A 27,743-nucleotide genomic window follows, 5' to 3' on the forward strand; every position below is an offset into this window, starting at 1 on the left:
AAGCCTTCAGACTTTAGATTGTTAGTTACTTTTGAATGGTTAAATTGGTTGTGAAGAAATTGCATAATTGGATGCAGGGGCTTGAGGTTTGAGATCACAAGATTGTGTCCTTTACTCAGGGAAGATTTTTATTCAGAAGTATGAACTTCTACTTTAAAAGGTAAATTCAGGTTTTCAGAAAATTTTGTTCTTTAAGGATCCTGGATTTTATTAGAATAAGTATGTTTTTACTTGGTAAATTCTAGGCATGTTGTAGATGCCTGAACCCAAAGTGAGTGACTTGAAGACAGACACATAGAAGAAGAGACCACGTTTCTTACTTTATACAATTCATGAAGAGCAGTCCGCGGGATAGAGTAAAATGACCTTGAGGCCCCGGGCATGAACCAAAGGTTAGCTTTTTGCATTGGTTCTTCCTCTTTGTGGGAAGTGTAGCTTTAATAGCTCTCTGAGGCCTAAACTCAGCTTGCAGCTCTACCTCACAACTATTTTGGATGTCTGGGGACCCAGCTTCTCTATGCCTCGGTCCAGGTGTTTGTTAAATTGGGTTCATAATAGAATATACTTCATGGGATAATTATGGTGATTAAGCTAATGAGGATAAAGTGCTTTTGAAAAATGCCTTTAGTTTAGTGAATAACTATTAATTGTTGATATAATCATATTTAGAATTAAGGACTTAAAAATAATATTAAAAACCATACACCTTATACACTCATGTTCAAGGGTGCAGGGAGTGAGAATCTCTTTTCTATTCAGAAGCTGTGTGGCTGTAATTTCTGTGGCCCTCTGTCCTTTTTACCTAGGCCAGAATAAATTTCCAAGAACAATTACTTTCTTATATCGTCTAGCAGATAGACAGGGAATTAGAGCTAATTCATCTATATTTTAAATTCACAACTGGGAAAACAGGACAAAAAAGAATAGCACTATAAAACTCCATCTGATAATCTAGATCACCCTGGGCTCCGTATCAATTCCCAAGCACCTTTCTGAGCTGTCTGCTTCCGAAGGAACATTTCGTTATCTCTAAGGCAAATTAAGCACTGATTTACTTCCTTGACTCCCTGTGGTATTCTCAGCAGAATTTAGCTCTGGAAGACACTATTTAGTTTATTTCTCCTCTGTTTATCTGTCACGATTGCTTCTTCCCTAGCTCTTTATAGATAGTGACATCAAGATCTGAAAATACGAGGTAGATTGTTTATTCAGAGGTAAGGTGGAATTTGTTCTCGGGTTTATCTGATGCCAAAGCCCATGCTTTCAACCTCTAGAGCTCCCCCTTTAAATGAGAGAAATAATTACACAGAGCAGGATGGACAATTTGTATTCAAGTATCCTGAACCATTTTTAGTACATTTGGAAGGGTAGCAGTCATGGTAGATGTCCCCTGAACTACCCATGGATTTCCCAGTGTTCAGTTGGCCAGTGGGCGTATAGATTGTGTGAATATCTGCATGGTCATCTATTCTCAGCTTTACTTTCTTGTTGACCAAGAACTAATAGTTCCTTACTCAGGAATACTATTACTTTTATCTTGGCACGTTAGTATAAAGCTGACTATCAGAAAGCCAGGCGTCACAAGATCGGTCACCCTGTGTTTACAAAGAAGCCAGCAGTTCATGTGTGTCACAACAGGAGCCCCTTCTCCTTCTTCCCTCACACATGCTCCAGGACAGAAGGAGACTTTCCTCATCATTCTCTTCCTAAGCTATACATGGTTTGAAGAACCACCTTCTGGAATGTTCCTTGTCTTCCAGGGCAGTGGAGAAGAAAAGACAACCCTGGTAGATTTAGAGGCAACAGGAAATTCTCTGCTTGAAAGTGATGAATATTATTTGATTCACCCCAGGACCCTTGTCCATAACTAACAAGAGAATGACTGTAAGGTACAGTCCTGCCTCATGCATGGAGTAGGAGGAGGTAGCCCTATTTGGTAAAAAGAATTCATGGCATCATGGTTACTCAGCGGTGGGGGTCACTTCTCAACAGTTAGAACTGTCACACGTGCACTGTTTACATTCTGAATTACCTAGATGTCTAATGTGGTTACAGGCACCAAATGGACAGCACTAGTGTATCATGGAAAGTTTCTATGGAGCCAGAGACCAGATGTAACTGTTGCTCAAATTTGGGGTCATATGTACCATTAGTATCAGTAGCTGATTTTCAAAGCATTGTTAAATGTCCTTTTCTGATCTCATCAAATGTATTTCTTTTAAAATTTTGTTATTTAACATAAGTTTGAAGGCCTTGCATACCCCCTAAGTTATGTTCAGGGCCTATGGGTACCTCTACCAACACATCTGCTTGAAAAGCTGTGGGTAAGAAATCTTTTCATAATGAAAGATGAAATAATAGACGTGTGTGTGTGTGTGTGTGTGTGTGTGTGTGTGCGCGCGCGCGCAAGCACAGGCATTTTAGAGAATAATATCAGCAACAGTCGTTTTGATACTGTTTAGTGTGTATACACATTTATGACATATAATCTTGGTTTTCAACTTTGCACCCATGAGAACAGGGAACCCAGTTGAGGAATTGCCTTGAAAAACTGTGTTTATCAGCTTGGCTTGTGGGCATGTCTGTGGAACATTTTCTTGATTGTTCATTGATGTAAGAGGACCCATGCCACTGTGGGCGGTGCCACCTCTGGGTAGATGGGCACGGTCTGTATCCTAAAGGTAGCTGAGCAGGCCATGAGAAGCAAGTCAGTAAGCAGCATTTCTCCGTGGTTTCCTCTTCAAGCTCCCGCTTTCAGTTCCTGCCCTGGCTTCCCTTCATGGTGGGCTCTAATCTAGAAGAAGAAATCAACTCTTCTCTTCTGGTCAATGTTCTATCATGGCAATGGAGAAGCAACCTGTAAAGGGATTCTATCACTTAATATGGATTTGATTTAATAGGAAATGCAGCTAGAAAGTGAGATTGTGTTCTGGCTATCTTCAGATCTTAAACAATGCTAAGGCATTCCAATGTACATAGTAAACACAGGATGCAATATGATGCCAGTGAGGCATTAAATAGCATACAGAGTGACTGAAGGCAGAATTTAGAACAAGCCAGTGATTCTGAAGACTTTGTGGTATATGCCCAAAATAATTTCACATGACCAGAGTACAGAGCATGGGAGCTCTGTACAATGAAATACAACTTAAATTTTCTATGTGGCATGTAATATTTTATGTTAAATTCAAGATTCTGTGTTTAAGAGCTACAGATAATGACCTAGAATAGCACTTTGGGCTGTCCCAAATGGACTTTTCAGTTAGCTATCAGCACTGATATTTATTTTTCAGGTTCTGTCTTTGTCTTGATTTTCACTGGTGGCTCCGAGACTCTTAGGGATTGCTTCTATGGTTTCTACATGGAATTTTCTGAACCTCTTTTTGCTGACTGATGTCTTTCATCAGTTTTATCAATTTATTTCTTCAAATATTTTCAGCACCATTGTCTCTTTTTGTCCTATAAGGACTCCAGGTTCACATATGCTGGAATATTCTGTGAATCTGTCATGCTATCATCTTTTCCCTTTCCCCTTTCCCCTTTCCCCTTTCCCCTTTCCCCTTTCCCTCCCTCCCTCCCTCCTTCTTTTGTCTTTGTGCTTTACTTGGGATAAGTTAACTGTCAGACAGACTTCCACATTCATTATGGATTTTCTATTGTGTCCATTTATACTATTAAGCCAATGTCATGTTTTTGGCTGTGCAAAATATTTTGTTTTTGCTCTAAAACACTTTTTAAGTTCTTCCCTGAACTTAACAATACTGTATTCGTTCTTCTAATTTTGATTCTAATAATGTGAAATCTTTGTTAATTCCAGTTTCTGATCATGTATGGATCCATATTCATTGGCTAGTTCCCTTTGGTGGGTGCTTCTCCTCTTCTTCCTTCTATGACTGTCTTGTCGCTGCATGTCACATGGCAGACATTGTGTGTAAACAAACTGTAGAGAATGACATAGAAAACATTGATTTACTCATCAAGGTCTGACCTCCATGCTCACATCAGGAACTGAGCTGAACTGGGCTGAATTATTACGTTATTTAGTTTGAATGCCTCACTGAGTTCTGTAGATTTAAGTTATAAAAGGCCCCTCCTTCCATTTGGGCTTGCTGTCCAATTGCCATTCAACTTTTTTGTTACGTTCTGCTCTACAGTACTGCCACAGGATTTCTGAAACACTGAGAATCTCTGCTTCCTACCTTGACTCAGTTGCCCACATCCTACTGAGTACTTGTAAAGGTCCGAGGGTTAGGAACTGGTCCATGGTAATGACTTGGTCTCTGTCTAGAGTTTGTATGTTACACTTCTCCTTTATCCTTTCTCTTGCAATGTCTGGAATCTAGTGTCAGGTCTGCTCTTCCATCTGATCCAAGGATTTAGTTTACTATAAATTTGACTCCTCAGTTACCAGAAAGATGTGTATTCATATCATTTTATAACTTACCTTTTTTAAAATTCTGTTTCCTTCTTCCCCCTCCCCCTGCCCCTTTTGGTGCTGGTGATGAAGTCAGCCAAGGAACATCAGAGAAAATGAGCACCTGTTCATTTTCCTGTAGAATTTTAAGATACAAAGTTAAGGAAAGCTACTCAGAGAAGTGTCATTTCATAGGCTAGCTGTGGAAGTAGTCGTGCTCCTGGAAAAGGCCCTCAGAGAGAGGAACAAGAAAACTTAGCAATCTTTCTTGCCAAAGCAAAAACAGCCAGTCTCGCGGTACACATTACAGGGCTGATCTCTTGTACAGCAAGCAGTAAGGGAAAAGCACTCAGAGCATGCATTCAGAAAAGACAACTGGTATCAGAGGGAGTGGATTCCTTTCATTAAGAATAGGTGACACTTTGGTGGCCAGACAGATGTCTCAGCAGTAAGAGCACTGACTACTCTTGTAGAGGACCTGGGTTCGATTCTCAGCATCCATAGTTTGCTCAAATTCATCTACAACTCCAGTGCTAGGGGACCCGATGTCCTTGGGCACTAGCCATGCATATGGTACACAGGCATGCAAGCAAAACACGCAGACACATTAAATAAAAATAAATGAATAAACGAATGAATAAATAAATAGTGAATGAATGTGGCGCTCTTATCTTGTGTTTTACCCAGAATCATCAGCCTTTACCCTGCTTCTCTACTCTTTTATCTCAGGAGCTGTCGGAGCAGCTGCATATGACCACTCTCTGTTGTAGAACAGATTTACATGAAGTCCCCTTGTGCGCTACAGCAGGTGACACAGTACTGCATGGGATTTATTCACCCTGTTTGCAGATACATCATACAAAAAAAAAAAGGATGCTAGTGTTTGGCATGGTTACTGATGCATTCTAGAGTCGAATATGTTCGCTTTGTTACACGTCATCTGGAAAGTGGTTGGAATAAGTCATAAATACAAATGTAAGGTGAATGCATAACTCGTATTTTCCTGCTAACTTAGTAGAAATGTATCATCTCTATGAAGAACATACTTAACATCACTGTGGTTTGGGGTTTTATTGTAATTTTAGATTTTAGATTGGTAGCACTTAAGATTGGACCCAGGGCCTTGCATATGGTAGGTAAGTATTCTTTCACTTAAGTACATGCCCAGTCCTTTCCATGGTTTGATGAGAAAACTCAAGTGCCTATAAACTCAAGTGTTAAAAGAGAAGTAACTTAATAATAAAAATAAAAATAACCCAAACTATTACCTCTACAAACATTTCAGAAAGGCAGAAACAGGAAGCATACCATGAACGTAATTTTTCAACACTGTTTTAGTTTGCTTTCTTGTTACTGTGATAAAACCACAATCAAAAGCAACTTGGGAAAGACAGGGTTTATTTCAGCTTACACTTCCAGGTGACAAATCATGCTAGAAAGTCGTCATGGGACTGTCAGTGTTCATTGAGTTCTTATTCTACCTACTTCAAATGCATTGCTGAAAAACACTGCTTTGGTACAAGGAGGATCCTAGTTTTTGCTGCTAGATCCAATGATAAAACTGAATCACTGTTGACAGCATGGGTTCTGCTTTATTTTTACATCATGGCTCTAAACAGGGTAGTGACTCCATTTCTCCTCCTCCATTTAGTTCTTGGTCTCTTGTTAGGAATGTTACTCGTGGCCAGCTAGCCAAATGAAAAGTACGGCTTGATTAAGGATCTCTTGTGTCAATAATTTGTGCCTAATGTCTTTAGCTTTCCCATGGGCTGTTGTAGAAAATGGTAAATCTGGTTTAAATGAAATCTGATCCCGTTAATGGTTTAATAGCAGCTGCCACAGGGTTATGGTGTTTTCAGCAGATGTCTCTGTTACATTTTATTCCTAAACTTAAGTCTTAGGGTATTCATATAAACCATATAACTATAACTGCACATGTTTTGATAAATGTTTTGCAAAATAGTCAATGATAAGACACTTTTCTGTCAATTTAAATCTTTTCACATATGATTTTGTAAAGAAAATTAGGTGTATAATATTTTTAAATAAAAAATCATTTATGTCTTGTACTTTTATAATTTTTTAAAGCTAAGGCATGAGCTTCATCTCTCCACTTAAGACCATGGCTTGGTCACTGTGAGCACTGATCCATCATTGCCTACTGCTACTTGTTTGGCTCCAATAGAGACACTTTCGATAAACAGGAGTCACAAATCTGCATGGACTCTATTTTTCCTTTCTTATAATAATAATTCTAATTACCACTGTGAATAGGGTTAGTTTCTCTGGAGGGTGACAATTTGACTATTTTTACAGACAGGATTTGTTCTGAGCAAAGCACTTGGTCTAGGTCCCTGGATGATACAGGAGATATAAAATAGGGACATGACATCATGATTGTGATGCGAGACTGAAATAGTTATGTGATTAGCTATGAACAGAACACTTCAGGCATGGTCATTTAAGAAAGAATAGTTCAGTGGGTTCGTGGTTCTGTAGGCCAGGAAATTCACAAGTGTGGTGGCATCTGGTGAAAGCTGCCTTACTGCATTGTGTTATGGTAGAGTGCTCTTTGGAAAAGGGCAAGCAACTGGTTTAAAGCTGTTATTCTCTTCTTACAAAGCCACTGACATCATTCCGAAGGCCCCACACCTCATGACATCATCTAATGCTATCTCCTTAAGACTCCAAACATGACTAACAATATGAATTAATGGATGAGGTTCAATACATAAGGACTTCATTGGATGCATTCAAACCACAGCAATAACAGACATACCAGCTCAAATCAATAGGAATGAAAATATAAAATAGTGTGTTAATTGCAGTGCTATAAGCTTGATTCCTAAAACCTTTAAGTGTGGAGTCTCTGGCAGGGTCACACTTTTATGGTTGTATGGCTGCTAAATTTCCTGAAGCTAGAAGCTTATTTGTAAATTCATCCAAGAGTAAATATTGGAAGGCAACTGGAGGAATGCAGAACATGTTTGCACTTAAGTTTGGACTGTCTGTGGTTATTTCTGGAGTGAATAGCACCCTTTTGATATACTCCTGTCTTAATATTTTGGCCAGGTACTTCCTCAAAGGAAATCTGTGAGACCTGGCTTGTCCTTTTTGTTCGAACTCTGCCTTCTCCATGGAACATGTGCCTACAGTGACCTGGTCGTGGGATGGGCAGTGTTTCCCATGTGTAATAACAACTTCCATATAGTGGAGGGGAAATTCAAGTGTCCCCTTCTCCGAGGAAATTATGACCAGAAACTGGACAGCTTCAGAAAAATTGAAGATTGGATTTGCCAAGATTTGGACCAGTGGCTGTGCAATCTGTATTTTAAGGTTTGCAATATAATGGTTTTGTTTATTAAGTTCTTGAGACTGGATTTGGTGCAAAGGCTGTCCTCAAACTCTTGGTTCTCATATTCTCAGCCTTTTGAGTGCTACCTAGCTGGGATTACAGGTATGTAGCACGAACTTGTAACTGGAAAATAGCTTCAAGTGTTTTCCAAAGCCACTTCTGCCCAATCATTAGCTTTTTATTGCAATTGCAAAATTTGCTAAAGTTTCTTTATAAAGGTAAAAGAAATTCATCAGAAAACTTGTTGGTTCTTTACTCTTCTGGAGGGTCCATAACTCAGTTCCCAGATAAATCACACACAGAGGCTTTTTCTTAATTATGAGTGTCTGGCCTTATCTTGGCTTAGTTTCTTGCTAGCTTTTCTAAACTTATTCTAACTTTTGCCTCTGGGATTTTCCGGTTCTCTAACTTCTGTAAATCTTACTCTTACTCTGTGGCTTGCTGTGTACCTGCGTGCCTGGCTTCTGGAGTCCTCCTCCTCTGGCTGCTAGATTTTAGCTCTCTCCTCCCAATTTTCTCCTTCTATATATTCTCTCTTTCTGACATCCCCACCTATCCTATCTCCTGCCTTGCTATTGGCCAGTTCTTTATTAGACCATCAAGTGTTTTAGACAGGCACAGTAACACAACTTCACAGAGTTAAACAAATGCAACATAAACAAAAGTAACACACCTTAAAATAATATTCTACTACAAAAATTGGTTTCTGATAATACACAACAATTAATACTTAGAAATAAGGAATTAAAGTATGAGTTCATGGGGAAAGTGAAAGAGAATTTAATACAGTCTTGTACATTGAATAAATCAGAGCTGCTACCCAAGCTTCCTGGTTCTATGCTGTTCACAATCTTTAAGTTCACCCCACCATCCCAGGGATGGATGATTTATTTCTTTACCAAAAGTACTGACCAAACTTCCCTTGTGTGCTTGGAGTTGCGTGTGATAGGATACAGAAGAGATGAGGTGTGACTTCTGCCCTCTGAATGCTCATCTCTGACAAGAAAGAAATACACAACCCAGCAGAAGTAGAGTGGCCAAAAGAGTTCCATCTCACTTAGTCACTCCACTCCCAAGCATGCTTTTTGTCAAACTCAAATATTTAAAGCAAATAAACTTGGACATACATATTTGTATATGTTTGGCTTTCTGTGCACTGCTGAACCTAGCCTTTGAACAAACGTGACAGTACATAAATTCTCTGTAGGCAAACGTCATTATCCAGAGAAGAAAATGCTTGCATATGTTGAGAACAAAGTGTGCCACCTGTTTCTAGTCTATTCAGTTTGTTCTCTATGTCTAAACTCGTTATTCTTAATTATTGTATTTTCCCAGGTTGACGATATCATGAAGTGCCATGAATTTTTATTCTTTGCCTACACATTTTGATTATCTACCACCTGTCTGTCTGTCTGTCTGCCCTCCTCATCCACCCATCCATCTATTGTTTATCTACCTACTTACCTACCTACCTACCTAACTAACTAATGAAACTGATAAGGATATTTCCAGGAAATGTGTAATTTTGGCCTTAAGTTTGGGAGTTTCCTGTCTATCTTGTGGGATTGTTTTTCTGTTACCTTTTAATTTGGGGTGAAATTATCTAGTATTTTCTTTATAGGAAATCCTCTTAGAGTGTTATGCTGAAATGCCATGTTGGGGTTGTCTAGAGAACTATTAAGGAATAGTTCTAACCTGGATGTGTGTTTTCCTAGTCACCATGGAAACAATGCTGTCCTGAGATAAATCTGACTGTCCCTTAAGTTCATGAAGACAGAAATCCTGACTATGCTCTGAGAATTTGTATCAATTATTTTGTGGTGATGCTTCAAGTATTAGACATCACTTACCACTTTTAACAATCAGAAATATTGATATATACAATCCTGAAATGGAAAAATGATAAAGAAGTGTAAATAACTACAAAAAGCCCATAACAAAAACAGCTTTAAATTTGTACTTTTGAACATTATACCATGAGTCAAAAACACTGAAAATTAAAATACAGTCACAAAAAAGTAAATTTTATTATAGTTAGTATGAAAAGCATCTGTAAATGTGTGTGTGTGTGTACGCGCACGCGCGTGCATTTGAGTTTGGATATTTTCTATGGTTCTCTCTATCTTATTTGACATGATATCTCAGTAAAACCCAGAGCTTGTTATTTTCACCAGACTAGCTGGCCAGCGATTCCCTAGGACCCATCTTTTTATGTCTCCTTCTCCACCCCACACTGCTAGGATTGCAGGCCGGGGCTGCTCTACTTGGCTTTTTATGTGGTGCTGTTGAACTGATGCATGGACCGTAATCACCTCCACCACCGAGTCATCGCCTCACCCATGGAATCTGTGACTTTTATCTGCTTTTTTTTATTTTATTCTTTTTATTTCTTTTGCATCTCACTGTTCATGCTTGGGGTGGAACTCAAGGCCTCACACATGCTAGGCAACCACACTACTCTTAAGCGATATACCCAGCCTTTAATTTTCATACTAACTGGCACTTATAGCTCTGTATTCTAAAATCATGGCCTGGAAAGTTGGCACTAAATTCATAAAAGATAACTTATATAGTCCTGGTATTAATCATGAAGAATGTTTAGGTTGAGAGAAAATCAAGACTTGAAATCTATAAGACAAAAAGTTGCTTATTAAACTATATTAAAATAATTTGGCTGGAGCACAATCTACTTGTATTTGAATGACAAATTATTCTTATTTTTAATTAAATAACGCATAGTGGGTGTGGGGGGGAAGTAATGCTGTTACCCATAGAGCTTCTCTGGCCATTATGTATCACATGTAGATGTAATCTACCACCAGTTCTCTTATGTATTAGACAATGTTAGGAATGGTTGCCTTCTGCATCTCTAGTTGGGAAGGATGTCCACTTTACTGACAAGAACAGTGGCATAGCACAAGTATATGATTTTTCTGATTGACAGAAAAGAATAAGTGGGGTGAAGACACTTCCCCATAAAGATGAAAACAAAGAATTCTTATAAAAGACTATGCTTTCCTTTACACAAATTCCTATAATATTTTCCCAGGATGAGTTTTCTCTAGAGCAAACTGTTTGATTGGGGCTGGGGAGATGGCTCAGGTGGTAAAGGAGTTGTCTTGCAAACTTGAGTGACTGAGGTGAATGCACAATGTCAACCTCTGGCTTCCACAGGCAGGCACATAGCCACCCACCACCACCAACCTACCAACCAACCAACCAATGGAAATTTCTGATCAAGTAGTGGATGGATATTAAAAAAAAAAAAAAAGCAAGTAGTGTAAAAGAGCAAAAGAGATGAAGGAACTGAAAAATAGTTATACAATTTAAGCTCAGACAAAGCCAGAGCTCACGGCCTCACCTTGCTCTCTATCGCTGTCCCATGTCATTAGGGGCAGTAGGTGGAGCCCTCAGCAGATGGCTGGCAAGCAGCTCTAGTTTAGTCCCATCGCATGTGTGCAGGGACCAGAGAGGGACAATTGTGCAAGCCAGAAAGGCTGAAACCTCTTCCCAAGGACGTTCTTCTTCCAGAGACTCAGCATTCTCAGTGCTTCAGTGTTTCCCTCGACACTTTGTTCAATCTTAGACCTGTGGTGAAAAAGCCCCCGGAGGAATACCCACCTGCTCATTCACCACGACGTTCTACATACCCTCATCATTTCGCTTTTGGCTTAAAGTATTGTTTCTTGAAGATAATAAAGACCAAATGAATGTTTGCTAGCTTCATCCCAGTATGAAGTCTAGTCATTCAGTGTTTTCTTACAGGACATTAAAAATAATAAATATATAAAGTACTTGACAATATTCAAAGTGATTATGAAGCTCATTTAACCTTTATAATTTAACCAGATGAAATCCTTCAGAGTCCAGAAAGCTGAATTTCCTTTCAGATATCTCAAAAATCCCCCATTGTTCTAGAGGAAATTTAACTACATAGGTAATATTTGCAAGAGTTTCCATTAACTGATTTATCTCTTAATAGGTAATTAAAACTCCTTTGCATTTGGATGATCAAAAAAGCCATGAGAGCCACAGGCAGCTTTCTCCAGAACGTCCTGTGTGCTTAATGGCAGAAGCAGAGAACACAGAATTTGATTTGGATAACACAGCTGGCCCTTCAAAGAAAGAAGCCCCGAGAAACATTGATGCTGCGGTGGACAGCACCATCCACTCTGCTCAGGGTCGGTTGACTTCTTTTCTGCAGCATTCCAATAGTGTTCTGAATTGCGTGATGTGGAATGAAGCTAACTAAGAAGTATGTGTTTTCTAAGAATGCATTTTCTAAACTAAGCCATGTAGAGAGAATATAACCAATGACAAGAATATTAGTTTCCACATATCATTGCCTGTTATGAAAATAAGCATAAAGCTACTTTCTTGAAACACATAATTATTCTCTATGACCCCATCATTTGTGGACTGTTTTTTCATTGCTCTTGGGAGGTGTGGGGGCTATTTGGCTTCTTCTTGGGTCTCCTTTTTACAATCTCTGTTTTCTTGTATGTTTTTTGAGAGAAGCAACCAAAAATATGTGTATAAAAAATAAAATATTCTCAGGACAAAGTTCTCAATAGGATAGTTTATGCTGTAGTTCTTTGTTTGTGAAGATTGGTTTTATCAGACACTAGGTAAATCAAGTTTTTCAAAGATTCAATTTTCAGAAGAGCCACATTTGAAATGATCTTTTGTGGTAAAAAGTTATTACCTCTACCAAAGGTTTTAGTCATGGGTTTCTGTAAATGGATGGATACTCTATTTGGTGGAAATAATATTAGCCCACCCAACAGGATGTGATGGATCGGCAGCTATTAAGAACTAGTAGTCACAGTATCATGGCAAAGAGTGGAACTCATACTAATTACTAGTGGCAAAACTTGCAGTAGCATTTTCTTTGAAATTTTCAAATGGTTTAATTATGTGGTACAGAAAATAATATAACATGTACTAATACTCCATTCTCTAATTTGGCAATTCTATTTTGCTGTATTCCCTTTATATGATTTCTTTTTATTTCACCTTCATCCTCTTCCACATCCTCCTTCCTCTGTATGTGAGTGTGTGTGTGTGTGTGTGTGTGTGTGTGTGTGTGTGTGTGTGTGTGTAGGTGTGCCATGGAGGCCAAATATCAATATTGGGTATCTTCATTGATATCTCTCTATATCATCATCATCATCATCATCATCATCATATCATCATCATCATCATCGTCATCATCATTATGGTTTTTTGAGACTAGGTTTCTCTGTGTAACATCCCTGACTGTTCTGTAACTCACTTTGTAGACCAGACTGGCCTTGAACACACAGAGATCCACCTGCCTCTGTTTCCTGAGTGCTGGGGTTTAAGGTGTGTGCCACCACCATCTGGCTTCCAGTTTATTTTTTGAGACAAGGTCTGTCCTTGACTGCACTAGACTGGCTGGTTAGCAGTGAGCTCCAGCGATGCTTCTCACTCACTCTGCCTCCATCAGCACTGAGATTATAGACACCTGCTACCACATCTATATTTTTAACATGGATCCTGGAGAACCAAATGAAGGGCCTCATGCTTCTGTGATAAGTACTTTCCAACTGAGAAAAGAAATGGGATGTTCAGAAGAGAGATGCGATGTAGAGAGGGAAACAGGCTCCAGCTCACACTGCACGTGATTCGATTAAACTAAGGAGGGTGTGCAGAGACATAACAAAGCAGGACTGAGCGCACAGCTCTGGGAAATGGCCACAGTTCTGGAATAGGATGCTGGCACTTCTCCATTATGGTCAGACTGGCCACGTGATGCCACTTTCTGGGTCACCTCTGCCCTGCTGAGTTTTTGTTTGGTTGGTTCTGTTTTCTTTCTATTAGTTGGTTAGCTGGCATCCTCAAACTTCCTAGTAAGTGATAAACACCTGTTAAGTCATGCTTGGAACTATTTACTTCCTTAGAAATGATACACTGTTAGGCAGAGCAGAATTCACTCTTGTAAACTTTTGTCTAGCATGAGTCTTGGACTTTCTTATCCCTGTCTGACCTTTGTGTTTGCTTATGTCTCAGCTGATATCATTAGCTAAGGACTACTAAGGTATTGCACTCTCTAGATCCACGTGCACCTGAAAATATTACATTAAAATTTTACACAGAGAATACATAAAGGTCAAATTATATGATACTGACCTTAAATAAATATCAGTGAAGATAAATTAGGATCCGGCTATATGTTGAAGCCAAGTAATACATTCCATAGCTATAAAGCAATTTGAACTAAGTATATTGTTCACACCCTTCAGAACTTCCATTTAATTTATATGTAGCAGGAAATAGCAGGTGAGTACATCCTGGTCTGTTTTGGGGAGATAAAAAGTAGACTTGACCATCCTCAAAATGTCTTTGTAAGCTGACTGCAAGCACATTGTGTTGGGATATAAAAGATTTAAGCCTCTAATATTTTATTTATTTATTTATTTATTTATTTATTTATTTATTTATTTATTTTACTTTAAATTCAAACATCTGGTGTGGATAACCATGTATTTTTAGTGTGGATAGAGGCAAGTAGAAAATGGGTCTTTAAATAAGAGAAAGACCTTGGTGGTTGAAAAAGAACAGTGGATGCTGTAAGAGGGTTTTAAACCAGAGACCAGCAATGCCATAGGTCACCTCATTCCAAATGGCTTTGTGGAAGCTATATGGCTGTGGGAGTGAAGTCTGGAAAGTCTTCTCATCAAGATAATTGCTTTTACTCTCAGTCTTGGTTGGATCCAATGGGTCAAACTTTTCAGCTTGAACATCTGTGTTATCCCTTCTCGATGGAGAAAAAGTGACTTTAACATTGCATACATGTGTAGCTTGGGTGCTACAGTTTTATTATGTTCCTCAGAGTCCATATTTCAAAACTAATTTGCCCAGTGAAGCAGTACTGAAAGATGAGTTTTGTTTTTGTTGTTGTTTGGTTGTGTTTTTTTGTTTGTTTTTTGGTGTTTTTTTTTTTTATTTTTTTGTCTTTTTTAGGAGGTGATTGTATTTTGGTGGCTCTGCCTTTATGAGTGCACTAACAGATATGATTATGGAGAAAGTACCTTTCTTATCATGAAACAACTCTGTAATCTCCTGGTATTTAACCCTAAAACTGCCAGGGTCTCTGCAGAATCCAGTCAACCTGAAGACCCTCTCTAGACATAGCCCTTTGAAACACCTACCCCCAGAGCTGTAAGAAACAAAGCCTTTCCTTCACAGATGTTCCAGCCCTAGCAATTCTAGTGGGGCCACAGGAAATGCATGGAGACATTGGAAATCTGAGATGCTGAAAAGGGAGACACTGTCAGAGCTTCTCCCAATGGTCGATGGTCAGAGACCATCATCCTAAGACAAATAAAGCAAGGAATAGAAAGGGAGTGATTGTGATGTCATTGGACTAAAAAGAAGAGAAAGCATGCCATTGAGTTTGCTTAAATATCAAGTTCAAAGGTCAACTCTGAAGTCATTGAACACTAAAATATGTGTACTTGTAAAGTGTATTTCTTTTTAAAAATGTTTTAGTATAGCACAGTCTTATTTTAGAATTCTTAACTTTTAACACAATGGATTCTGACTTAGCTAATGATATTTCATGCCACTGATATTTTTTATCTAGTCTTAGGATACTGAGTAGAAGATTAGAAGTAATTACTTTTGGACCATCCTTTTTTGCTTTCTCGTCTTTCCTGAGGCAATATGGCTACATTCCCTAGATAAACCACACTGTGCTATGAACTTGGCTTTTAGAGCGCTGCTCCCAGCACTCCTCAAAGAGGACAGGTGCACCCTGGGAAAGAAGAATGCCAACACATTCAGTATGCAAATACAATATGTACCAAGAGGGAGAATTTCTTATGCTTTGCTTTAGAAACATCTGATTGTCATTTTGCTTTGCTCTGAGCTCAGAGACTATGTGAGTCTCATGTCCAAAGACAGCAGAGGGCCTGTCTCCTCCTGTTGTGAACCGATTTATACAAAACCAGAACACAAAAAATTTCTTGCAGTACATGCCTCCTCTATTGCTTACTTTTATTTATTTTTCTTGGAAGCTCTTAAGCTTATTATTAGTGGTTAATATCTCCCATGGGCTTGTTTTCTATTATATCAGGGCTGTGGTACAATGTGCTGTTTTTTTTTTTTTTTGCCACTGATATGTTGCTAAGAGATTTAATATTGGGTAAACAAACACAACATGTGGTAATTCATTTCAAATTAAAAGTTTATTAAACTCTGGCTTGATGACTTTCTGACTATTTACAACTAAAGGAAGGATATGTGGGGAAGTTGTGGCCACATGGTACCTTCATGGCTATAACGTTTCTGTCTGAGAAATGTGTTTGTGATCTTCCACAAGCTGTCCTGCATTGGTAGGTTCCATATGCAATCTGTCACATCTACTATACTGTCCCCAAATCATAAGGAAGTGGCTTTCATGTTCCCCTGCAAGTGTGCCTGTGTACACACTCTTAGTCCATGGTTGATGGTTTCAGCAGTGACCAACTTATTACTACCTAGATGCCTTGGGAGCAGGAAATATTTACAAAGGGCTGGAAGAAAATACCTATGCTATAACTTTTGTAATCACCATCTTTCAAGTTGTTTTACTTTTTAGGATAACCACTAGGGAAATGGTGATTGTGTTTGACAACTTTGTTCTGTATATGGATATCCTGCAAGAACAATAGTTCCTGGCAAGGCCTGTGGATGCTTTGTGATACTCAATTCAAGATAATTTTATTGTGCAGTCACAATGAACAAACCACACTGCTCCACACTGTGGGATTGTTAGCCAAAAGTGTCCATCTCTTGACCTTCAGAGGTTTACTTGAGTTTGTCTGCTCCATCAAGATCCAAACATATGTCTACATGGCCAGTAGGAGGGTAGGCTCTTCGGCATCTTTTCCATAAACAATTGGCAAAAGTCCATGGGGAGAATCCAGACCCAGAGAAGAGGCAAGTGCAGCCGACTGAACAGCTATTTAGCTGGAAGATGAGAGAGCCATTGTGAGAAATGTGTGTTGTCGAGGAGTCATATTTGTACTCTATTCCAATTGGCTTCAGTCCTTGAGCATACTGGGGAAGAAAACTGGTTTTAGGGGTAGAGATATTAGATGAGGCAAAGCTCTCTTTCTTCATCTCTCTGTTTGTCCTAACACTTCCCTGTCAATCCTTATAAATTATATCAACTAGAAGAGGAAACATAGAGCCATTGTTGATTATGATAGTGTCTTTGATGTCTAAAGACCAGAATTAGGATTTTTCCATTTTACAGTGGGGAAGAAACTTTGTGAATTCAATAGAAATTGTCTGTACAGTTCTGGATTGATGTTTTCCCAGACTAGTAATGGGCAGCTTGGTTTCTCTTTCCTGATAGTGGACAACAGCATGGAACCAGAGCAGTAGTTAGCCACATGATCACGAGGAGACTCAGCCAGACTCCAGGTTTCTTAAATTCACTTTCTACAGGATATTTTTAACTTCAGCAGGATTTCTCAGTACATAACCATCATGAGTCCTGCAGCACCTGAATTCCATGGTGCACCCCACATTGTGCATGACAAGCAATTGATAGTGTGTAGGCTTCCAGTACAAAAACAGACCTCCCAACTTGGCTGGAAAAGGAGGGGGTTGTCACAGTAAAAAAAAAAAAAAAAAAAAAAAAAAAAAAAAAAAAAAAAAAAAAAACAGCCTTGATGGGCATTGCATGACATAAAAATTGAGTAGTACCAAGTAGACATTTCCAACAACTACAGTTAAACAAACTTAGAGAAGAATAAATTGTGTCCACATATTAGTCTCCTGTGGAGCTGTTAATACACATCAATACCTGGACTGTTCAGACCTGATGACTCCAAGTCTCTAGGGTCAGGTCCTTGACATTGGTACTGTTAAAAAATGTCTGTGGATTCCAAATCAAGAAAGACAGAAGGTTTCTGGGCATGGTAGCACATACCTATAACCCCAGCATGTAGGAGGAAGAGATTGGAGGATCAGAAACTCAAAGTCAGCTTTGGTTCCATAGTAAGATTAAGGCCAGCCTGAGTTACATAAAACCTATATCAAAAAACAAAACCAAACTAGACAGATGTCCCATGTGAGGCTACTGGTAGTCCTAAGTTTCTTTAGTTCCTTGAGAAAGGTAAGATGGTTTGATCTTTGGGTATTCTTTAATTTTAGAGTATCATGAAGAGTCCTCACCAACTAGCTTAAAATTTCCTTCTTTAAGAAGCCCTACTCTGTGCTAATTGACCCCAGTTTCCTTTTTCTAGATGATCAGCCTCATAAGTATTGATGAAGTCTATGGAGTCTATGCTGTGCTTGGCATAAAGTAATTGCTCAATTAAAGATTTGCTAAATGAATAAATGAACTAATTAATCCATTTGTTAGGTAATTGTGGACTAATACAGCCAAGAAGTACATAAGACTTATTTTCATTTGACAGTGACATTGTGGTAGTAGGCAAGGCAATATGGAGTCAGAATTAAAAACTTTTTTTAAAATCTCAGTTTGCTGCTGACTATAGTAAAACCACTGTGAAATAGCATGTGTCTGTTTAATTCTGTAAGAAACTCCCTTTCTTCCAAATGTCCAGACTGTCCTGCATATCCACCAGTAATACAGCAGCTTCAGTTGGTCTGATTACTTACCGGCACCAACTGTTCACAGTTTTCTGAGAACTCATTCTAATTTTAATTTGTATATGACATCATCTTGTGATTTCTAATTTATTATCATTTTTTGTGTGTGTCCTGAATGCTGCCATCCTTAAACATCTCCACATGTACTTGTTCAGGCAAACCTTTGTTCCAGTCTTTAATTGCTTGTTTTGAAACAGAGCATGGTGAAGCTGGCCAGGCTGATCTTGAACTCGCTGTGCAGTCAAGATGACCTTCAGCTTCAGATTCTCCTGCTTCGTCTTTGGAGTACAGGGATTACAAGTGTACACCCACACTGGGTTTCAAAGGTACCTTAGGTAAAAGTTAAGGCATCATGTTTGAGAGGCAAATGCTCCACCAGTTCTGCCACATCTCTGGCTCTTATTGGCAGTTTTTAATTATGTTTTTAGTTTTCTTGATGCTGAGCTTTTCTTACAAGTCCTTTCAGGAATGTGCTAGTTGCAAATATTTTCTCCTCACCTGCCTTTGACCTTTTTAGTTTCTTAGCCCCGTCTTTCACAGAGTAAGCCTCCTGGATTTTAAGTCCTGTTCATCCAGTAAAGTGGATTGAGCTTTTCCTGTTGCACCTTCAAACTCTGCCTCCTTCAGTTCATGAGACTTTCTGTTTTCTTCTGAATGTTTAGATGGATGATCCATTTGAAGTTTGGTTTCGAACTAAGCACAGGGCTAAGATTAACTGTAGGGGGTTCTTTGTGCAGGAAAGTCTATTTCTGACATCCTTTGTGGACAGACTTGTTATAAGGTTGAGTTGCCTTTGCACACTCGTCAAAAATCAATTGATCAACTTTTTTTTTTTAAATGTTTGCCATTTCTAATGGGCATAGAAATCAATTTTCTGCTCAGTCCCAATGACTTACTCCTTTTTTGGGGCTTAAGCCCTAGAAAAGGACTTGGCACTTATTTTTGAAGCTTTTTTCCTTTCAATTTCTTTGTCGGTGGTTTATTATAATACTAAAAACTCAAAAAATCAATTGGTTATACATTTATCCTTTAATTTAAAAGCTATGTTTTTTCTTTCTCTTTCTTCTCTCTTTTTTTTTTATTTCAGGAACTTTTTAGGTAGCTTCATAAGAGGACTATGCCTAGTGAGCACTGCTGTCTGTCCAACATAAGGCAGTGAGAGGACAAACCGACCAAAATCTAGTAGTGGGAAAAGTAGAAGCATGGTGAGGACATTTCCCATTGAGCTGAACAGCCTTCATCTGGAAGGAAGCTCAGGAAGTGAGAGCTATGTCAGGAGAGTTACCAGGGTTAGCTGTCTTCCCTGTGATGAGAGATAGCATGTGAGGGGTGGGGTTAAGTTTCTGTAGCCAGTTTTAACTAGCTCTCCATGTTACATTGCAAAAATCCCAGCCCACGATTACTGCTTAGATAAGGAAAGCAACTTTTTCCTTATACATTTGTTATTTATTATTGTTATTATTGTTTCTTTGAGTTATAGTCTCTCTATGTGGTTTGTGCTGGCTTGAATTGATGATCCTTTTGTCTCAGTCTCCTAGAACTTCTCTAAGACATTACTAGTTACCTGGATCATATATGTGTATATATAATGCATATATATTAACCAGTATATACATACAGTAATTTGTCAGTTGTAACCCCATTTCTATGGAAGAATACTGAAATCATGAATCTGGAATTTGAAAACAGTCCACTGGATTTTGTGGTAACAGTTGGAGCTGAGCTTAGGGACAGACTGTCTGAAATAGTTCCAGGTTACAGACAACCATACCACTTCAGAGAGCTTTCAAAGAAGGAACATTTCTACAAGAGATGGCCATAATTTGAAGTATTTTAACTACTTAAGAATCCAATTTGTTGACACTTTGAAGCAAATGCTAAACTCTGTGGCACTTGATCTGTAGGAGTCTTCTGTTTTCAGACATCATCAATAGATCTGAATCCTTCATCTGAGTACAGAACTGAGCCTCAGGGAACCCCAGTATGTTTCAAAGTGATTAATCTGCATAAATAGGCAATTATCTGAATCTTAAGATGCTGTTACTTAAGGTATGGAAATGTATAGAATATTATGTCACTGAAAAGCTTGAAAATTCTTTAATTCAGATCATTTTGTTTAAAAAAAACAGCAATTGATAAATTCTTCTTCCCATCCCCACATTTCTTGCCTCCTATCTCATTCCCTCCTCTTGCTTTCCTTTAGGCATTGAGGTTGCCACCTTTTAGCTCTATTTACAGACAGAACAAGCCCTCTGGTAGCTGTAGCACTGAACTCCCTAAACAGGCTTAGCTGAACAAATTCTTCTCAATGTTAGTTGGAGCTGAGGTAACTATCCTACCCTTAGTGGATTTCATTAAAAAAAAAAATCATTGTAATTTGTTTTCATCTTGGGCTTATGTTCTGGGGTTCTTCACCATCTCTCACAGTCCATTACAACATTTCATTTTGTTTGATCCGCTTCCATCTCAAAGCCATGTCTGAAACCTGCTGGAGCTGAGAAAGCTCGAAGCAGCCGCGCAGGTCTGTAGATTGGTTTTGACAGGACTGCGGTGCAGAGCCCTGCCCGGGCCCGCACTGATGCTAGCTGACAGCCCCTCACTGCTCCTGGAAAGAGGGAACATGTGGAAGGAATTGCTCTTTCCCACTTCACAGTTTGTCATTTCCTCTGCAGGGCAGCCCCTGACCCCTCCAGAGATCCTGACACCCATACAGGAAGTGTTCCCACTGATGTAAAGGAAGTGGAGAAGCAGTTAATGCCAAAAGAGGAGGGAAGACCGCGTGTCAAAAGATGTGAGGGACAGAGAGATGAGAAGGGCTGAAAATGTTTCCAGCAGGTTAGACTTTTAGTGCTGTAGTCTTTCCTTCGGAGAGCAGCATCCACAGAGCTGCTGCTCTTCAAGGAGTCAAATCATTGTAGGAAAGCTACCTTAGAACCCCTTCTTCCTCCTTGTGTTTTATTTTAAAAGTAGAAGGGGCAATAAAAACAGATGTGTCACATGCAAATGATCAAAAATAAGGTTGGAGGAAAAGATGCAGATAGATTTTTGCTTCCCTGCTTTAGGACATGAGTATGTGGTGTGTGTTTCCAATTACAGAGTGTGGGTTAGAGCCACAGCATGCCACAGCTTGAGATTTCAGACCTGTTCCTATGCTCAGCGTTTTGTGTAGCCTCATGAATCCTCCCTGTTGATCAAACGGTCCGGCAAAGAAACACAAGGACCAGATTGTCAGCCACGTTTTTTTGAAGTTCTCTTCTTGTGCATGGCCATCGAGTCCCTTTCAAACTTACCTGTATTTCAGGAGAGATGAAGGATCTCAGTTTTGAAAGCACAGCCATGCATCATTTGACAACAGGGTTGTGCTCTGAGAGATGGATGGCTAGAAAATTTTGTTATTCTGAGAATGGCAGAGTGTATTTGCACGAGCCAAGATGGTTGAGCCTCCAACACACCTGGGCAGTGTGAGAGAGCTAGTATCACTTTCAGTGCCTGCCACTTACTGAAGGTTTGTTATGTGGTGCATTTTTAAATATTTCGAAACATTTTCCAGGGTGTGTATTTTTCTAAGAGCACTCTTTAAAGAAGGGACACTATTTTACTTCTCACTCTGCTAGCTGATTCTGCTTTATGGTTATGTGTGTGGCATATATGTTCCTTAATCTTTTCAGGTGGGTGTGCTCACTGTGCAAGCATGATATGTACACACACACACACACACACACACATACAATAATCATTCATAAAGATATACTCTCCTGTCTTTGGTCAATTTCTCTCATTTAATCTGTGCCTCAGAATTACACAAATGTCTAAAATGGTAATATACAAGTAGATAATGGCAATAGATCACAAGAATGCGGTTCTTGGCTGAATACAAGCCACTGCGATGGACCTCTCAGTGTAAGAAAATGAGAGCACTCTGAAATAGCCTCCGGAGCAGTGGGTTAGGCAGGGAGCGTTACTGTGGTGCTTTGACGAGACCCACTCATCTCTGTCCTTCACTATTCAATCTGAGGTTCCCAGGAGTACTGATGACTGAACACAGAGGAAAGCTGAAATAAGGAATTGTAGGGATAAAACAGGCTTTCAGTCTACTTTTACTAACATATGAGTCATGATGAACGAAACCAAGACTGGCTGGTGAGGATCTGCCTTTGAGTCCTGACAAAGTGGCTGCCCGTTGGATGAGCCTCACAGTGACTACGGCTTGGGTTGGTTTCACTGGTTGTTAGTTCAGGCTCTTGCTGCAAGCCCACAGAAGGTGGCATCTCCTTGGGCCAGCTCTGTTCTCCCAAAATTGAGGAGTGAAAGATTGAAGGGACTGCGAGACTTCACATGAGTAAGGGGATCATTCAGTTTTATTTATCTACTTAATTCTGTCTTGTGTCTCTGTGTAGGAATGTGGGCGGGCCTATGGCCTTCTGATTTATTGGAGACAGGGACTCTTGATTCCTGCTGTGAATGGCAGGCTAGCTGGGCCCTCAGCTTCAGGTTATCTTCTGTTCTCAACCTTTCATTTCACCATAGGATTTTAAAATTTCCAAGTGATCAGTTTCTCCTTTAAGGTTCCTATTTTGGATGTCAAGTCGAATAACATTTTAGTTATCTTTTAAGAGAATTTTCCATCTTTGAATGTAAGTATATTTTGAGGATTTTATAGATGAGGCTTAGCTCGGGTCTTTCCCCATGAAAATATCAGATTGTCCTGATGCGGTTAGTTCAAAACTATCTTTCCCTCATCAAAATGGTTCTGTACCTGTCTTAAAAATTATCAGTTGGGGGTTGGGAATTTAGCTCAGTGGTAGAGTGCTTGCCTAGCAAGCACAAGGCCCTGGGTTCGGTCCTCAGCTCCAGAAAAATAAAATTAGCAGTTGGGCACAGTTCTGCAGACTTCCTAGTGTTCCCGTTTATTTCATGACCTGCCTCTCACTCTGCTAACCTCACAGTCATGGTCTTGGTTGCCACAGCTGTGTACTGGAGCTTGATACCAAGGACAGTGATTTCTCTCATTTACTTTTCTTTGGTGAGACGATGTCCACTATTTTAAGGCTTGTGCCTTTCTATATGAATTTCAGAAGAACCTCGTTTTCCACACCAAAACTATATTACTGTGTGAAAGGAAAAATATCGGCTCCTGAGCCCCAAGACCAACTTCTCAGATCAAGTTCTCAGCACAAAGGATGTTTATTTGCCTCAGAGTGACAAAGGGCAGGAAATAAGAGACAAAGGCAGAAGACAGGATGAGGGAGAAGGGGAAGGGAACAAGGGAAAAGGGTCAGGGGTATTTGTCCTGGAGGGACAAAGGACTGCCTTTGGACAGAGAGGAGACAGACATGGCGCACAGGAAAAGGACAGTTTATAAAGGTACAAGGGGAACCTTGTGTTGGGGTGAGGTGTTTAATTTTAATTGGGCATGTTAATTAGGTGAGCCAAAGAGGGCTTTTGATTGCTGGACTTCAATATCTTGATTGCTGGACCTTAGTAGTCAGCCTCAGTCAGGGGAAGGATTGACCAAATAAGGAAATAGACCTTCAGGGTTAGCTTCAGGAACATAATCTAATGATTTTTAGCAAGGCAGAAGGAACTGGGAAGAAGGGCAAGACCTGCCAGAGCCACATGCTCAAGTGGGCTACTGTCTCTTCACTATGTTGGTGGAATTTTGTTAGATTTATAATCTAGTCAAGGGGGAGATATCTTTATCATATTGAGTATGTTTTTCCATTTAATTAATTTTAGTTCAGTATAATGTGTTTAAATAAATGAATCAACATTTTGTAATTTTGAGTCCAAAAATTTTGTACATGTTTTGTGAGGCTTATACCTAACCATTTTATTTTCTGTGTAATAATTATAAATTGTTCTTGGTTTTAATTTTGGTCTTAGCAAGCTCACTGCTAGCATTCAGAAATGTGATTTTATTTATTTATTTTTTATAAAATTCTTTGTGGCTGGGCGGTGGTGGCACACGCCTTTAATCCCAGCACTCAGGAGGCAGAGCCAGGCGGATCTCTGTGAGTTCGAGGCCAGCCTGGGCTACCAAGTGAGTCCCAGGAAAGGTGCAAAGCTACACAGAGAAACCCTGTCTCGAAAAACCAAAAAAAAAAAAAAAATTCTTTGTGTGTATTCATTGAAAACTTATTTCTTTTCATTGTGCTTATGTGTGAATACCATATGTACATAAGTGCAGGTGCCCTCAGAGTCCAGAAAAAGGTGTCTGCTTCCCTGGAGCTGGAGTCAATATAGGTTGAGTGGTTGGTTATAAGTTGTACAATTTGGGTGATGGGACCCATACTCAGGTCTTCTGCAAGAGCATCAAGCTTTCTTACCTGCTTGAGCCATTTCTCCAGCTCTACTGTTTGAAATTTTATATTGAATATCATGTCATCTTCTAATACAGCCGTTTTCATTTTTTCTGGTACAAACTATATGCATATAACCTGTGTCACTGTGGAGTACTCATTGTTGCCAGAAGCCCCAACTACGCTAACAGCAGCAGTGAGACAATACGTCTTCATTGTGTATGTGTACATACGTGTGTGTTGTAGTGCATGCATGTGTGTACACATGTGTTTACTTGTGTACATGTATAAGGAGGCCAGAGATAGAAGTTGGGCATCTTCTTGTCTTCTTCAGTTGTTCCCCACTTTCTTTTGTGTTTTTGAAGTTTTTCAGGTTGGACCGTCGATGACTAATTTTCTTCTTTCCCAAAGTAAGTGTTTAATGCCATAAAATTTCTTCACAGCATGGCTTCAATGCATCCCATTAACGTCATTTTTAATTTTTTGATTTTCGTCAAGGCTTTCTCTTTAAACCACAGGTCATTTAGACTTGTACTGTGTAGGTGCTAGCTGCTTACAACTGTCCTTCCAGTCTTTCTGTTTGTGACCTCTCGTTCGGCTTCACTATGATCATGGAACATGTTCTGTATGATCTCAATTCTTCTAAATTTCATGAGGCTTGCTTCATGGTCCAGAATGTGTTTGTGAATTATCCATGGGCACTTGGTGGAGACTGATACATGTATGTGTGTATGTGTATAGATTCTGTCTATTGGTTGTGTTTGCCAGATCAACTATACCTTTGTAATAGTTTGACCATTTTTTAATTCTATCATCTGGGGGGAAGGGAATGTTAAATTCCATAACTATAATTGATAATCTAGTCCCTCTTCAGCCCTATTTTTGCTTTGTAATTGTTGATGATCCACTATTTGTCCATAAATCCTTGAGATTGTAATACCTTATTGCTATGTTGATAACTTAGCTATTATATAATATTCTATGTGCAATGATTTTTTTATCTGAATTCTTTTTTTTAATCTTACATCAGTATAATCAATCCTGACTTCTTAATGTTAGTGAGTAAATGATTCATTTTTCATTTTTTACTTTAATTTTTCCATTGAATAATTGGTATTATGGACCAATAATTATTATATAATTAAAACATTTTCAAATCTTGTTTTCCAATATCTATGTTTTAATTTAAATCATTAGATCATGCATTAAGATAATTATTAATATGACAGAATATGTCTGATTGTTAAAATGGATTTTCTTGTTGATTCTTCAGCTTTTGTTCTTGTCTACTGACTTCTCTCTATAGATTATTGAATGCCAGCTAGAAATCCATCTTGATTTACTTACAGTTTTAGAGTGTGTCTCTTTGTATGGTTTTTCTAGTGGTTGCACTGGGGATAGAAATCCAATCACGTGCTGTGAAACACCATTTTTGTCAACAGTCGGCTGATTATTGGGCAGTGGTCCCACAAGATGGCATCCTTTAATGCCTTCCAGGTCAACTTAGTTTTTGCAAATACATTCCATGATGCTTCTGCAAAGACAAAATCACCTAACAAGTCATTTACTGTCATCTGCGTATACATGCTAGTGCACATGTGTGACGTCAGTTTCGACGTCTGTGTTTTACCACTTTGCATCAGTCGGGCATGCCTTATTTCCATTCCAGGCCTTTTGCTCTTCCTTTCTTTAAAATATCATTTTCTGGAGTAACATGTAGTATTATAAATTTTGTTCTGATCATCAAATATGTTTCTGAAGCCCATAAGAAAAAGTCTAGTGCATTATGCATATGTTAATGTCTGGGGCTCTTCAGTTTTTTAAAAAATTCTTTCATGTACCTCATGGTTCTTTCATCTCCATTTTCTTTATGTTTTAATTACTTGTCAAGGGTAGATATTTTAGTGACATTTTCCCTTAAGTTTTCAATTCATCTGAGTGTGTATTTTCACCTTCTCTCTTTAATGGCAGTTATCACATAAAATTTTGTGGCTGAGAAAACTTTTGCAATTAGAATTTGAAAGATACTGAATTCTTACAATCTGCATGATTCAATTTGTGCCTCCAAGTGTCCCACTGGGGAGTTTCTTGGAATGGCTGAGAGGATGAAGAGCTTCCACAGTTGAGCCATCTAGTGTGTATAGGTGGGGAGGATTCTCTGGCCTGCTGGAGCATTGCCCTGCTTCTTGGATCTTTCAGAATTTACCCCAATATCTACCTCCACATTTGTTTTTGTTAATAAGACCTTCTAAGATTCGTGTTACACTGGCCTCAGGCTAAGAGCTACCTGCCAGACACTCGTAGTGGGGTCCTTTATGCTGGTGCCACTTGGCAATGTGTGGTCTTTCTGTGAGAGAAATGTCTCAGGAAGCAGGAAAGAAAGCATCAGTCAGGATCCTGGGTCATTCTTGTCCAGGAGTCAGTGCAACTTCTCTTGAATGAAGAAGTAGGTAAGCACCCTTGAAGACTTTCTCTTTATAGATTATTTCTAAAAGCATTGTTTAATTTATGATTACCTAACACTTTTTTCTTCTTTCGTTTTTTATTTCTAATTCAAATTTGCTTTGCTCATATAAGTTCATCTGTTGGTCACATGAGGTTGAGTGTTGACAAGTGCTCGTCAATCTCCTACCCCTTTGCTATTCAGCAGCTTTCTATATTACTAGATACACACCTTGCTGAATTGGGGTGTCCGTTTACAACTCCATTTATTCCTCTCTCTAATTTTCTAGTATCAACAGTAACTTAAGTAGGTAAAATAATTCATTATTCCAAATAACTTTGAATGTTCTAAGTTCAGTGGAAGTGTTAATTGATGTTAACCAGGAAAAGCTCACAAGCAGCATATTAATTTTTTTTTTATTCTTTTGTTGTATGTAAATGGAGAGTTTAATATTTTTAAGACTGGGGGAAAGAGGCTAAATTTCATAAAAATGTAGAATCTTCTTATACATGGCAGAATTGGGAAATGTTCTTAAGAAGAATAACAAATTATATATATGTATATTTTTTTTATATATATATTTCTTTATTGCGATAGTAT

General features: G+C 38.9%; 1 protein-coding gene across 1 annotated transcript in view; it reads left to right on the top strand.

Moving 5' to 3' along the window:
- Positions 1 to 27,743, top strand: part of Ofcc1 (orofacial cleft 1 candidate 1) — a 292,427-nt gene that overhangs the window by 108,846 nt on the left and 155,838 nt on the right. The window contains exons 11-12 of the mRNA XM_028855629.2: positions 7,487 to 7,750; positions 11,752 to 11,950. Of these exons, the coding sequence (XP_028711462.2) occupies positions 7,487 to 7,750; positions 11,752 to 11,950 (463 nt within the window). The remainder of the gene's footprint in view (positions 1 to 7,486; positions 7,751 to 11,751; positions 11,951 to 27,743) is intronic.

The sequence above is a fragment of the Peromyscus leucopus genome, chromosome 5 (genome assembly GCF_004664715.2).
Source record: "Peromyscus leucopus breed LL Stock chromosome 5, UCI_PerLeu_2.1, whole genome shotgun sequence".
Lineage (NCBI taxonomy): Eukaryota > Metazoa > Chordata > Mammalia > Rodentia > Cricetidae > Peromyscus > Peromyscus leucopus.